A 13855-nucleotide genomic window follows, 5' to 3' on the forward strand; every position below is an offset into this window, starting at 1 on the left:
CAACTGAAGCCAAGACTTATATCGCCTTGCAAACATCTAATGGAAAAGGTACTGTCACGAAATATGGCAAATTTAAGTTTATAAAAAAAAAAAAAAATAGTGACCATATTTCACAAGGAAGTGACAGGATCATCAGAACGTGGTCTTTGTTACAAACAACATTATGTAGAAACCGAAAGAGTGAACCCATGAGAATGGGGGGGGAAGATATTGTTCAGTCGACAGCTTAAAAGGGGCCACAGGCAGCACTGAAGTGGGTAAGAGTACGATCATCGAAGAGGCATGCATCATGGGGGGGGGGGGGGGGGGGGGATGCATGCTGAAGTCCCCAGGTAGGAGAAGGGGGAGAGGGGAGAGGCATTGTTGGATTCAGGTAGTCAATTCAGTTTAAGTAAGCGGCCTGCATGGAGGTAAATTAACACTGCAAATAGTAATGGCTGAGGTAATTTGCACCCACACCGCCATTGTTTCCAATGTGGTATGAAGGGAAATCCACTCATTGACAGCATCTGTGCGAACCAATGTACACACCCCCTCCAGATGCACTCTCGGGGCCAGCATGGATCCAACAGAGCGCAGAACCCACGATAACAAAAGAGTGCTGGGGAATGGTCATTTCTTGCAAAGGAACATAAATTTCAGAATAGGAGGAAATAAGGTGTAATAGTTCCGGTAGGTGGTAGTAATATCCATTACAGTTCCACTGAATTACAGTGTCCAAGTTAGGCATGAAGGCACCAGGCAGACTGCTCACCAATGATGGAATCACATAATTGAGCACTGGTTGAGATTCTGGATACATGGGAAGATCTGGTGTACATCCAGGGTCACCCAAGTAGGCTTGTCCCAATTTTCCTCCTCCTCCTCCTCTTCTTACTTCACAGATTTTGGTAGCTGATATTCTTGCAAGGGCCTATTTGCAAAGAAAGTGGGGATGTGATGGATAAAGAGCGAGTAGCCCTGGGCCCACAAGCCACAGTTCCTTCACCCATCGGCTGGCGCCTGGCCTTTGATCTGTGGCTTTCTGGGAACAGGATCCTCAGGGGGGAGTCCTGTCAGAGGTAGGTGCCAGAGGAAGAAGTTGTTTCTCCAGTCAGGTGTGAGAAGTTTATCCCTGAAGATGGTGCCACAGTGATCAAGACAGGAGGGTGGTGGGAGAACTGCATTGGAAAAAATTGAGGTAGTGGGTGTGATGGTTGAGACTTTCGCATAACTAGTCATCAAATTACCAGGATGTAGGTGTTCATATTTTTTTCTTGTATCAATATGTGACAGGTTGTCAATAGATTTATATTCCTGTATTTTCTGTTCTATCTAGAAGATTGTGGAAACCAGTAAACATGGAGGGTGGTGCCCCATGCGACTGAAACACAGAGTTGGTTGTTCACCAAGGCTACCTTCATTGAGTGTTCATCTGAAGTTGTCACATTTTGGGTCTGCCGTGCAGCGAGATGACATATGACCAAATTTAAGCATCGGGTGCACCTTAAAGATGATGGGATGTAAGGTTTCACATCATACCTGTACACCATGACTAAACTTTCTGGGAGCACATTCCTTTCAAAAGCTTCAGGTTAAGGCACCTGTATCTGTTCAGCTACCCTTGGGACCTTTTTGGATACATCAGGCAAAATGTATGCCTCTCTGCTCAAGATTAGCATGTAGCTCCTAGTTTGGAGCATAAGGTCTCTGTGGGAGATGATTCCTTTGACCGTATTCAGTTTTATGTGGGGGTAATGGTCACTGGCATGTCACCAAGACCACCAATGCCTGAAGAACTGTAGAATGTGCACGGGAGAAAGCTTCGATCAATAGCGATCCAGTGTGAATTTTTCCCAGAGACTCAAACTTCTCAAAATTTATCTTCAGTATGTTCCACAAAAATAACAGCTATTTCGGAGTAAAAGTATCACCATCAGTTTGAGTACATACCAAGTAGTGTATAAATTGTTTCAGTCATCTAGCTTGTCTCTCTTCTCAGTAGGATTGTAAGTGTCCACATAGAAATGTCTTGATCTACCTGATGACATGACTGGATCAAAACAGTCATTGTTTTGGTGTAATTTGATGTGTTTCATGTGCGAAACATCCATCCCAATGATACTCTGATCAAGGGCTCTCCCCAGTCACCACCCAGTAGCAGCAAAGGCAATCCGGTGAGGCAGCTGTTGTCGGGAATCCTGATGCCCCAGGGAGATGGGCACTTCCTCCTTGGCAAATGTGTCGAGCTAGCAGCTCATCAGCAGTGAGAACCCTGTATTGTCACGGGGCTCAACTGAAAGGGTACAAAATGATTTTACCCTGTCGAACTGGCTACCGCATTGGCTTTGAAGCGCAGATAAGAGCATACGAAAGTTTTGTGTGCAGATGATCTTCACCACTGCATGCAGTGGGTGCTATTTGAGGTGTCCTTCCCAAGTTGGTCCACAATACAGAAAAAATTTGGAAAATGAAGGTCAGACCCAGAAGTGGCCCAAACATTGCTTCAGTCAAAAGGTGATGTAATGTAAATGAATGTATATCCTGAGAAATGAAAATAGAACCTAGGGAATAGTCAGCCTGACATCAAATGGTGCCTCCTTGGCAGTAAGAGAAGGTAGGATAGTCAGTAATAAGAGACTGCAGCACATGAAAGGTAAAAGGTGCTGCAATAATTTGAGGCCTTGTGCTTGCCACAAACATACTCGCAAATGAATTGGGAGTCCTCCGAGTGTGTGGACATTTGGAAAAGAATTGCATAAAACAGACCTTTGGTCACTCTTGTCCACAAGATTTGTACATTAAAGCAAGCAAAGAGCTCAACAGCAAACCTTGGAATATTGTTATGTGAATTATGCACAATGTCCTGTTAACGCAAAATCTGATTAAGCATTAATTAAGGACTGCATGCAATGTGAGTTAGTGTGCTGTTCTGTGGTTGTTTTAACAACACAGAAATGTATCCTTTGGTTGATGTAACATTAAGCTGGAATCAGACTGTCTACATTACTTAACCTTTGAGTTACGTTCATCTATACTACTGGGCAGGGGCTGTGCCATGTGGGAATCTGGTATACAATGTGTGTGTGTGTGTGTGTGTGTGTGTGTGTGTGTGTGTGTGTGTGTGTGTTTTTTCCACGGTGCATGAACTATGTTACCTATGTCTTTTTCTTGTTCAAATGTGGATACTATTATAATGCTCTCTCATCACAGAAGGCAATCCCTTCCTGTCATATTCCATTAAAAATATCTTGAACATCTTTTTTGCCATTATTGCTAAGGTGATGTAGAATTTCATTATGTATTTTGTTGCGTCCTGGGAATGTATTCCAACACAAACCTAAAGTACTGTCGAGTTCCCGTTCATTACAAGGGTCACTGGAAGTTTCAAGGGATTGAGAGTGGAAGAACATTGTGTCAAACATTTTGCAACAGTATGACTGTAATTGCCGTACAAAAATATTTTTGCAAAGTAAGGTGCAAAATGTTCAGCAACATTCCAGGGATTTGTGATAGTAACTCTATTAACAGAGATGTCAGGCATTACTTTGGGTAATATGATTGTAAATGCCCAGAACTTAGCCCACACTTGGGAGGATGTGGAGTGTGCTCCCCAGGTGAGATGCATTACACCCAACATGCCCTCTTCCATTTTATTATAAAAAATTAAGCCTCCACACTGTTTATCAGTTGAATAAAATTAAATTGGCCACAGAATTATAGTGTTAGAGAACTCTTATACTGTCTCTAATGACCTCATCCAGTTCTTCTAACAATTATAGTATGGGTTTCAATCCAGACAGATGAAGATAAAGGTACTGTTGCATCCACAACATGTGGAGTCACAACTGTAGCATTTTTTTTTAAAACTGCACTCTGCAGGAGTAAAGTACCCAATTAGGTCATCTAAGAGACTAGTGTGTTAGAACTACATTAGTTCTTCAGTTCAGTAGGGATATTGTAACAGGAAAGTGACCACTACCAAAAGTGTCTCAATGAATGTTTCACTGGATTTTTCAGGGGAATCAAGGACTGCATACTGTGAGATCTAAAGAAGATTAGGTACCACATGCAGCACGTTAAGTGGGGCTTGCTCACTGTAGGTGTCTGAGTGGATGAACATGCATACACTTCTGGTGCCTTCTCAGTACGGACTCAGGTTTTGTAATAAATCTGATAATTTCTATTATTAGGGATATGATCATCCAAGTTCCTCAATTACTGTATTGCAACGCACACAGTAGATAAATTGTCACCAGTTGACGCAATAATGCAATGATTATAAAAACATTAAGGCAGAGAAAGTGAAAGCAGCGAAGATGTAGGAGTGTGTGGCTATATGTGTCTCAGATTCCTATTACTATGAGACTGGTGTAATATCCGTGCATTCAGTCAAGGAAAGGTTGGTGACAGACAGAATGTCAAGGCTTGCATTTGGTTCAGGTTTTTCTTTTCCTTTCACTTTGTTAATATTTTTGTTGCGTTTCAGTTACTATGGGAATTTTTCATTTGTTATTCCAGAAAATAGCATGACTGAGACACTCTGTGGCTTTATGTTCATGACCCTTTAGTTCACTTGTATTTGGGAGGCCCCAGATCAGCTGTTGTTTGGGGAGGAAAGCTTTTGGTTGTTTGTGTGCTCAAAGTTTATCCAATACTCTTCTACAATTTTATCATTTGCTTTGATGCTATTCTCTCCAATACGAGGAGCTCTCCCAAATGCAAAATTCCACCAAGACAGGAGCTACCTGACCTATTACACATTGACTGGAGTCGTTCTGCCCTGGACTGGACAGGCAACTATTCCTCAGTGTATATGGAGTGTTTGCAGTTCAGTTTTCAGTGGTGTGATCTCTACCTTGTCAGGGGACTATGAATGAGAAGGTACTTCATGACACCTCCATGACATTAGATTTTTGATGCATAGGTAAGTCAGTTGGTTTAGGTGTGTACAAGATCTTCACACACAGAGGACATGTTGGGTGGCACTTAAAATGGCCTTCCCCAGACAGCCTGCACTACTGTAAAATGTACAGAAGAAAATCTAATCATGGCTGTGTTGTCAACATGTGGGCATGTCTACGTAAAAACTCTGTCTGAATGCCTTTTACAACAAGGTGGAGTAACTACACACCTACTCTGAACCCCGGCCGTCAGGAAAGATATGGGGTAGTCAGAGGATAGACTTGCAGCACAGAAGGGGAAGTAGATTAAATATTTGTGAAAACTGCATGTACATTCCCTGGCTGACTGAATTCAGCATGTTGCAATCAAAGTCTGTAAGTGCTGTGGCGTGGAATTTGAAGGCCTGGTTATGTTTCTGGAGAACATATTTCTATATGGTTTGTATTAGAGTACAAATTATCTGTTGTGACTGCACAGGACTAAAACAAGCAAACTACCAGGTAATCATACCCCCGAAATGTGCAATGGGCAAGATATTGGGCAAACATGCAGGTCAACTTGCAGACCGAGGAAGATATTAGTATCTACCATAATTTGAAGACTGCTTGCACATTCCTTTCCCTATGCAGGTGAAATATAGCATTTGGAGTTGCCTGAATGAGGGGAAATACACTGCTTTTGAGACTGCCCTCAACAAGTAGGAGCCGAGATTGTACGTTGCATCCTATAGTGTCTCAACCTACTGAAATCATGTTGATGAACAAAGCCACTCAACAATTTTGGCTGCTATGGTGCCAAGTAAAATCTACATGGCAACTGAGGTAGGGCAGCTTGAAGAGCAAATTGTCCATAAAAACTATATTTTACCACCATGTACATCAGTGACTGTGTATCCATTTTCATCAGGGTATTTCTGGTCAACAGAAGAAAAATACCTGCTTAATAGCATATTTGTCCACATTTGGAATGCAATACAGCAGCAACTCTGCGCAATGTGGATTCAACAAGTCCTTCACCACTGTAGCATGATCGGGCCTTGTGACATGAACAGTTACTCTGCTAGAACATGCTATCACTGTCATGGAAGACATCAAGCATGAAGTGGTGCAGGTGATGCACAATAAAGTTCATGCAGTCCACAGCTGTCGTGATGCTTTGACTACTACCACAGGACCAATGGAAGTGCAGGTTATTGTACCACATAGCATAATACTGCCCTACTCGCCTGTGTCCATATTGCAGTGCATGCTTCAAGCCACCATTCACCTGGATGGTGGCACATCCAGACAAGGCCATGAACCTGATGTAACAACCAATGTGATTCTTCCAGCTTAGTGACATGTTTCCACCGATCCATGATTCACCACTGCAACCTTTACTGAAGCTGTTATGGAGTCATGTAAGGGTCATCTGCTACAGAGTACCATGCTTGTCATGGGCAGTGAGCAAGATGTTTTGGCTCAACAGTGTACAATGGCATGTGTGCTATCAACCCAGTCTACAAGATCATGGCAATTGCAGACACGTTGACACCATTTGCTGTGCCTGAGCATCCAGAATCCCCGGCCCCAAAACACACATACACAAAATTGTTTGCCCTGTTCAAATTCATTCATACTACATTAATCAATGTTGCTCATATCACTTCTATACTTCGTCTGATGGTTCTTTTTTTCATCTGAGCTGGGAATAACATTAATCATCCTGATCACACAACAGAGGGCACTGGTAGGGCAATGAGTATACTATCTCTCTATGATTTACTTGCATATTACTGGTATACTGTTCAACAGATTCTCTGAGTTTCAATTCTTTTGGTACAGGTTTTCCAGGTAATGTAATTTTCACAAGCATTAGGGTAAAATGTGTGAAAATGAGTGTTCTGACCAACACAAGCACAGAAAAAAAAGGGGGGGGGGGAAGGCAAGTATACTTTCATCTACCTCATTAGAGAGAGATTAATTCATTGCTTGCGTATACATAATGTTGATGAGAGAAAATTATGCAGCCCAGTTCTATAACAGGGCCTATATATGGTGAATCACCTGCAACTTGATCCACAAATATTGCAGAAATGGGAAGTTCTATTGATGTGCAGTTTTCACAGGATGGATTGGTAGTCAAGGACTCGTACTGTTAGCTAATAAACAGATTGTAATACTACTTAGAAAATGTATTTTTCTGCAACTATAAACTTTTTCAATGGAATAATGCCTATAGATGTTAACCCACTAAAATTAGGTTAAATTAGAATGTCAGTAGTGTTTCTTGGAGGATTCTAGTGTGTGTCATTTACGTCATATCATATTTTGTAGTTTCCCCATCGACACTTCTTTGTTCTGTTCAACCTGCATTGGTGCTAGGTACCAATTTTTTGTTTGCTTACAGTGTGCCTGAGTGTTCCCTGAGTGCACTGCAACTTGCTAGTCAGTTAGTGTGTGATAGTCCAAGCAGCAGGTTGTGAATGGACAACTGTATTTACCAAAGCAGAAAAAGCTGACAAGCTCACAGTGTATAGACAGAATAAAAAGAACGCAGTTGTTCTTGTTCAGTGTATGTGTCAAGGTAGCCCAATATACGTCAACCGTCTCGGCAATTATTTATCAACCTCTTCGGCCAGCTATGAGAATGTGGTAGTGTAACACCACCCAGACAATCTACTGGAAGGAAACAAGTGAAACAGAAGAGGGAGAAATTAATGTTCTTGCTGCTGTTGCAGTTGATCTGCACATTAGCTCCTGTACAATCTCACGAGGAACTGGCATCAGGCAGGCAAGTGTCCTACACATTCTCCATCAACATGGGTTCCATCCCTATCACACCTCTCTTCATCAAGAGCTGCATGGAAATGATCATGAGAATCATGTTAACTTCTCTACATGAGCATTAAGACTGGGTACTCTACACGCATAATGTATCTTGTTTAGTGATGAAGCCACATTTACCAATCATGGCCAGGTAAACCACTTTAACATGCACTATTGGTCTGTTGACAATCCACATTGGCTTCGTTGGGAGGAATGTTAGCTACCATGGAGTGTAAACGTGTGGTGTGGGATAGTGAACCATCACCTCATAGACCCATTTTTCATAAATGGAACACAGACTCTTAACAGACCATCTTCCATGTATGCTAGAAGATGTTCCTCTGCAGGCTAGGATGAGACTGTACTGACATGACTACTGTCAAGCCCATTAGTCCACAAATACTACAGCATGTCTTTGTGAATTTTTTTTCAAATGGTTGGATTGGATGCAGGGGACCTGTCCCTTGGCCAGCCCATTACTTGGATTTGATGCTTGTTAACTTTTTTATGTGGAGAAAGCTGAAAGATGCTATCTACAAGGACATATCAAGTACACCTGATGATATGTAATGATATATTATTGCAACGTGCTAGGACATCTCTGCTAAAATGCCAGCACGTGTGCAGCAGTCATTCCATACCAGACTAGAAGTGTGTATTGCTGCTTCAAGTGGTCATTTTGAACACAATCTGTGATGTTCAGTTGTCTCATTACCAGTCAGAATTCACATAACTAGTGTTTGCATTTGTGTTGTTCTTTACTGTGCGCTATCACAGGTATTGTACATGTGTCGATGCGGGAACTTTTCAAAATACGATATCTCGTAAATGACTTTCGCTATAACGCTGCAACAAACACACTGACATTCTAATGTACCCTACTTTTAGTTTGTTAATGACAACAAGTATTGTTCCATTTAAAGAAGTGTATGTTTGCACAAAAACACACTTTCTAAATATTGGTTCAATCTGTTGATTGGCTAACAATAAGAGCCCCTGACTACTGACCCATTCTGTGAAAACTGCATATCAACAGCACTTTCCACTTCTGCAATATTCGTGGTGCAGGTCTTAGGTGATTCCTCCTGTATAAATTCAGTCTCAATATTCTATAAGATACATTTAAGGAATAAAAGGGCATTTTGACACTGAATATCAAACCCATAATTGTTGTAGTCACATTTATTTACAAATTTAAACAAAGACAAAAAAAGCAAAATTGGAAAAAAAGAGATGCTCTCATTTCTCTGAGATAATATATATCAGATCAGCAGAAGAGATGCTTCTCCAACCAAACTTTTGTTTTCCTCTGATAAATGCAATGCCCAAACATTGCAGACTTCATTAACAAACACTTACTAGCCACAGTCTTCAATTTATTATCCACAACACATCCACACAGAAAGAAAGAAGGGATTATACACCTGTGGTGATTTTAATGTAAATTGCTTAAAGAAATCTCATCTAAAGATATTATTAGTCACATATTGTTTAGTGTCAGTTATAAATTTCCCCCTTTAAGTAGCTTGAGGTAGTGCTGCAGTGATAGATCTTTATTCAAATAAGCAGAAGCTGGACAACACATGCCTTCCATGTGGTAAATGTAATGCCAGATCATGGTGTAAGGTTCATTGCAGTAAAGTCTTGATCATCCGATCTTTGGTTATCCGACCTTCTGTATTATCCGACCCGTTCACCACGCCGAACGTGTGCCAGCCGATGACAGGTCAGTGACTAACATGTTGTTTGTTGATACTCAGTTCATTGTCGCCGTCTGCTACTCCTCACTCCTACCTTAGATCTGTCATGGAGTGGACGTGTTGCAATTTGTTTATTGTAAAAATTTGTGGTGATGGCTTCAAAACGGAAAAGGGCAGTCGTTTCAGTGGAAGAAAAACTTAAAGCTTTAAAAAGAATAAACAATGGTGAAACTTTGTTAAAAGTGGCACAAGATTATAATGTCGGGAAAACAACAGTTCGAGACTGGAAAAGGAACTGCAATGACATTGATAAGTGGTGTTCCCAGCGAGCAACCTCAGCTGTTTTGGAAGATCGGAAAACAATGAAAAAATGTGATTATGAAAAAGTGAGTGATGCTTTGTTCCTATGGTTTACTCAACAGAGAGAGAAAGGTGTATCCATGTCAGGACCTATTTTGCAGGATAAAGCCTTACAGTTTTGTAACGAACTAAACGAAGGTGAACCTGATTTCACAGCTAGTGTAGACTGGCTGGACAATTGGAAGGAAAGATACGGAATTCGGCAACTTAATGTCTGTAGTGGAAAGCTTTCAGCAAATTTTGAAGCTGTTCAATTGTTTAGGAATAAACTTCACAAGGTATTGGACAAGGAAAATTTAACAGACGATCAAATTTTTAACTGCGATGATACTGGTTTCAATTACAAAATGTTACCGGAAAAAACATTAGCATCAAAGGCCAAAAAGGCAGCGCCAGGCTACACACTTAGCAAAGAAAGAGTGACAATTCTTGCATGCAGTAACCCCATAGAAAATTGGAAAATGAAACTGTCTATGATAGGTAAGCCAAAAAAACCGAGAGCATTTAAAAATGTATCTAAAACTGCTTTACCGGTGAAATATTACAACCAAAAAAATGCTTGGATGAGCTCAGACATTTTTAAAGAATGGTTTTTTAACAAGTTTGTTCCACAAACAAAAGTTTTTGAAAGCCAACAACTTGCTCCGCAAAGCACTGTTGCTTCTAGACAATGCCACTTGTCTTCCTAATGAAAATGAACTTCAAGATCAAGATATAAAGGCCATGTTTTTTGCCTCCAAATGTCACATCCTTATGTCAGCCTATGGACCAAGAGACCTTAGAGACACTGAAGAGAAACTACCGCAGAAACTTGCTTTCCTCTTTAATTAATGCTATGGACAAGGGATAAGACATGCTAGAGCAGTTGCACCGCATTCATCTGAAAGACGTAGCTTATGATGTGGCTCAATCTTGGGAGAGTGTTGCAGCAAATACAACTGCAAAACCTGGAAAATTTTGCTACAGGAAAATCAAGAAAATTCTCGAGATGATGAAAATCTCCAGCAGCAGACCGAACCAGAAAATACTACCCTTCTTTCATTGTTATGAAAAGTTCCGGGATGTGTTGACACCACAGAAGATGACATAAATGAATGGATTGTCCAAGATGAAGAATTTGAAGTGACAGATGAAGAAATAATCAACATGGTAAACGAAAAAGAAGAAGGCGAAGAAGCGGATGTAGTGGAGGAAAGTGCACCCAAGATTTCTCACAACGAAGAGCACAAGGCCTTAGAAACTGCTTTAAAATATGTAGAGCAACTGGAGGAAACGTCGTCTACCAAGGTTTTACTTCTTAAGAGTCTACATGATTTAGCGGGGGGAAGGGGGGGGGGGGGGAACCCGGCAAACAAAAGACAATTACTAACTTATTCACACAGCAAATATCTATTCAGTCTGATTTGATTTGTACTGTATTAAATGTTTAACTCATTTAGCCTACTTTAGTTTAATTTTTGTGTATTATTTTATGTGTTATCTGACCTTTCCGCTTATCCGACCTTGCAGCGGCCGGTTTAGGTCCGATAATCGAGAATCTACCGTAGTATGCATATCATGTCAGAAATTTGCAAATCAGACTGTAAAATCAAACCAGTATGGGATATTGTTGAAACAGACAGGGGAAGAAGCTTTAGAAAGTGGTGCTTTTCCACTACCAAAGAGAATGGGAGCATTACAAAAGATTGTTCAAGTGTAGCAGGTATTATTAATAATTTATTTTTAAAAGTAATTGAGAAAATTGTTTCATGAAGTCCAAATGCGAAAGGAAAAAGTACACTGAAGAATCCACATAGAGGAGATTTAGTGATATGAAAATTCGTCACACATCTCCCGTCTGACGTAAGGAAGATGATCATTAACCTAAAAGTGAAAGTTCACACAGAGTTGATGAAACCTCCAATAAGCACTGAACATTATGGTCCTGTAACTTGTTCTCAGTCACATGTGTAAACCATCATGGGTTCACGATAGATTACCACACACATTAAAATATGACATTGTTGGCTTCCCTATAAGAAAGGCAATTCCTCATTTTTCCTCATCATTTTCATCAATTTTTGTGAAGGTAATGTACTTGGGGGTTGTCAGTCGCTTGAGTAGAAATAGGATACTTAGTCAAAGTTCGGATTTCAAAACGGCTGCTCTATTAGAAAGCAGTTTCCACCTTCAATGAGCAAATACTATTTTTTTTTCCTTTTTTTTTTTTTTTTCAAATGATAAAATATCATCAGTTGGGAGCCTCTGTGTCTTATCAAAGGTATCTGATCGCGCCAATAACAGTATTCTATCAGAGAAATTGAGATTTTGTGAGATACATGGTTCACTACACACACAACTTAGTTCCTATTTAAGAAACAGTGAGTGAAAAGCTACATTAAGATGTTTGAGTAATACAAACAGGCACAGCATGTCATCTTCATGTGGAGAAATCGCAAGAGGCTTTCCACATAGTTCAATCATGGGCCCATTAATATTCTTGCTTTATAGTAATGATTTACCATTTCATAGGAATAAGGAGTCAGAATTAGTTCTTTGTAAAGCTACAGCTCATCCAGATTTGTACCGTTAAAACAATATAAATGGACCACCTACTGTCAATGCTGTTTACAAAAAAGGGCACAATCTCTACATTTCTACTGATGAAAACAAATTGAAAAACCATATAGCAGACCAACTAAAACATTTCGATTCAGCTATTATCGTAAGAATAGTTGCCAACTTTGGAGACACATAAATCAAGTTAACATATTTAGCATATTTTCATTTACTAACATAACAGGGGATAATGTTCTGCTGTAACTCCTCACTTACACAAAAAGTAATTATAACACAAGTACATCTCACAAGCATTTGTTCAAACAACTGAGAATATTAACCACAGCCTGACAGTACACTCATTGACTCACGGAATTTGTTGTCAACTCTGCAACACACTTTGAAAGTAATATGACAGATTCACCAACACTATACTACAAAGGAAGATGGTAGAGGGATTCTTGAATAAAACGAATTAGTCCACTACAAACCTTTAATAGGCCTGCATGCACACACACACACACACACACACACACACACACACTGTCTCTGCTATCTTTTGTTCAACAGACATGTTCTACATGATAACATTATTCAAGAATACTATCTATAACATAGAATTAACTAACACATTTCAAATATATAAACTTACGTTTATAGTCTTTCGCTGGTATCAGCTGGTCACGAACATAATCAACAACAACAAAAAATGGTTCTTCAGCATTGTTGTCAGATTCTGTTCTAAGAAACTTGGTAATTCGACCCACCATTGCACGAACATTTCTTTTGTGAGCTTCAGCATGTGCTTTGTAAACTGACAGCAGCTTAAAGATAATATAAATCACCATCACACCTGTAATTACCAGAGACACATTTTTGAAACAAATAGGCTGTACCAGTGTGAGTCTTAAAATTAATATTTTATTCAATTACACTAATACATATTTAAATTTTTAATTGTGAGATTTTTATCTATTAGAATGATGAGAAAATGTCTTGGTTTGGCACAGAGATGATATGAACATTAAATTAAATTTTATTCTTATTATGCAAGTACATGCTACGCACTAACCTAAGAACAGTATCAACAGTATGCAGAAGAGTTTGATTCAGAAGGTTTTTTAAAGTAGTTATGTATGTATGTATGTATGTATGAATTTGGAATATGTTAATGACGTAATTCCCCGAATTCCACTCACTGGCTTTCACTGAATTTAATTTAGTTGAGTGAGTTTCGTTGCAATGGATGAACTGCAAAGCATGTCACCACAAAATTGTTTGTTGGAGATCATTTACTATCCCCAAAAATTCCTCAAAAGTTGGTGAATGTATCTACGAAATTAGTTACTTTATTTCCCGTATTTAACAAATAGGTACATGAATTCAAATATTACTGCACTTCACTGGAGATAATTCATCTGCTCCTGCCTCTTAAACTCCCAGTATATCCACCCTATTTGATGCATCAGTAAGTGAAAACACACACACACACACACACACACACACACACACACACACACACAGTATGCCACAGGAAGACTGTGACATCTTTTCCTTGGCTGTGTA

The 13855-nt window shown here is 39.8% G+C and overlaps 1 protein-coding gene across 6 annotated transcripts in view; it reads right to left on the minus strand.

Annotated features, from left to right (window-relative positions):
- Positions 1-13855, minus strand: part of LOC126248788 (inner nuclear membrane protein Man1) — a 374228-nt gene that overhangs the window by 120162 nt on the left and 240211 nt on the right. For all 6 annotated transcript variants that reach the window (XR_007545538.1, XR_007545537.1, XM_049950169.1 and 3 more), the window contains exon 7: positions 12942-13142. Coding sequence is in view for 4 of the 6 variants with exons in the window: in XM_049950169.1 (XP_049806126.1) it covers positions 12942-13142 (201 nt within the window). In the remaining 2 variants the exon portion in view is untranslated. The remainder of the gene's footprint in view (positions 1-12941; positions 13143-13855) is intronic.

The sequence above is a fragment of the Schistocerca nitens genome, chromosome 3 (genome assembly GCF_023898315.1).
Source record: "Schistocerca nitens isolate TAMUIC-IGC-003100 chromosome 3, iqSchNite1.1, whole genome shotgun sequence".
Taxonomy (NCBI): domain Eukaryota; kingdom Metazoa; phylum Arthropoda; class Insecta; order Orthoptera; family Acrididae; genus Schistocerca; species Schistocerca nitens.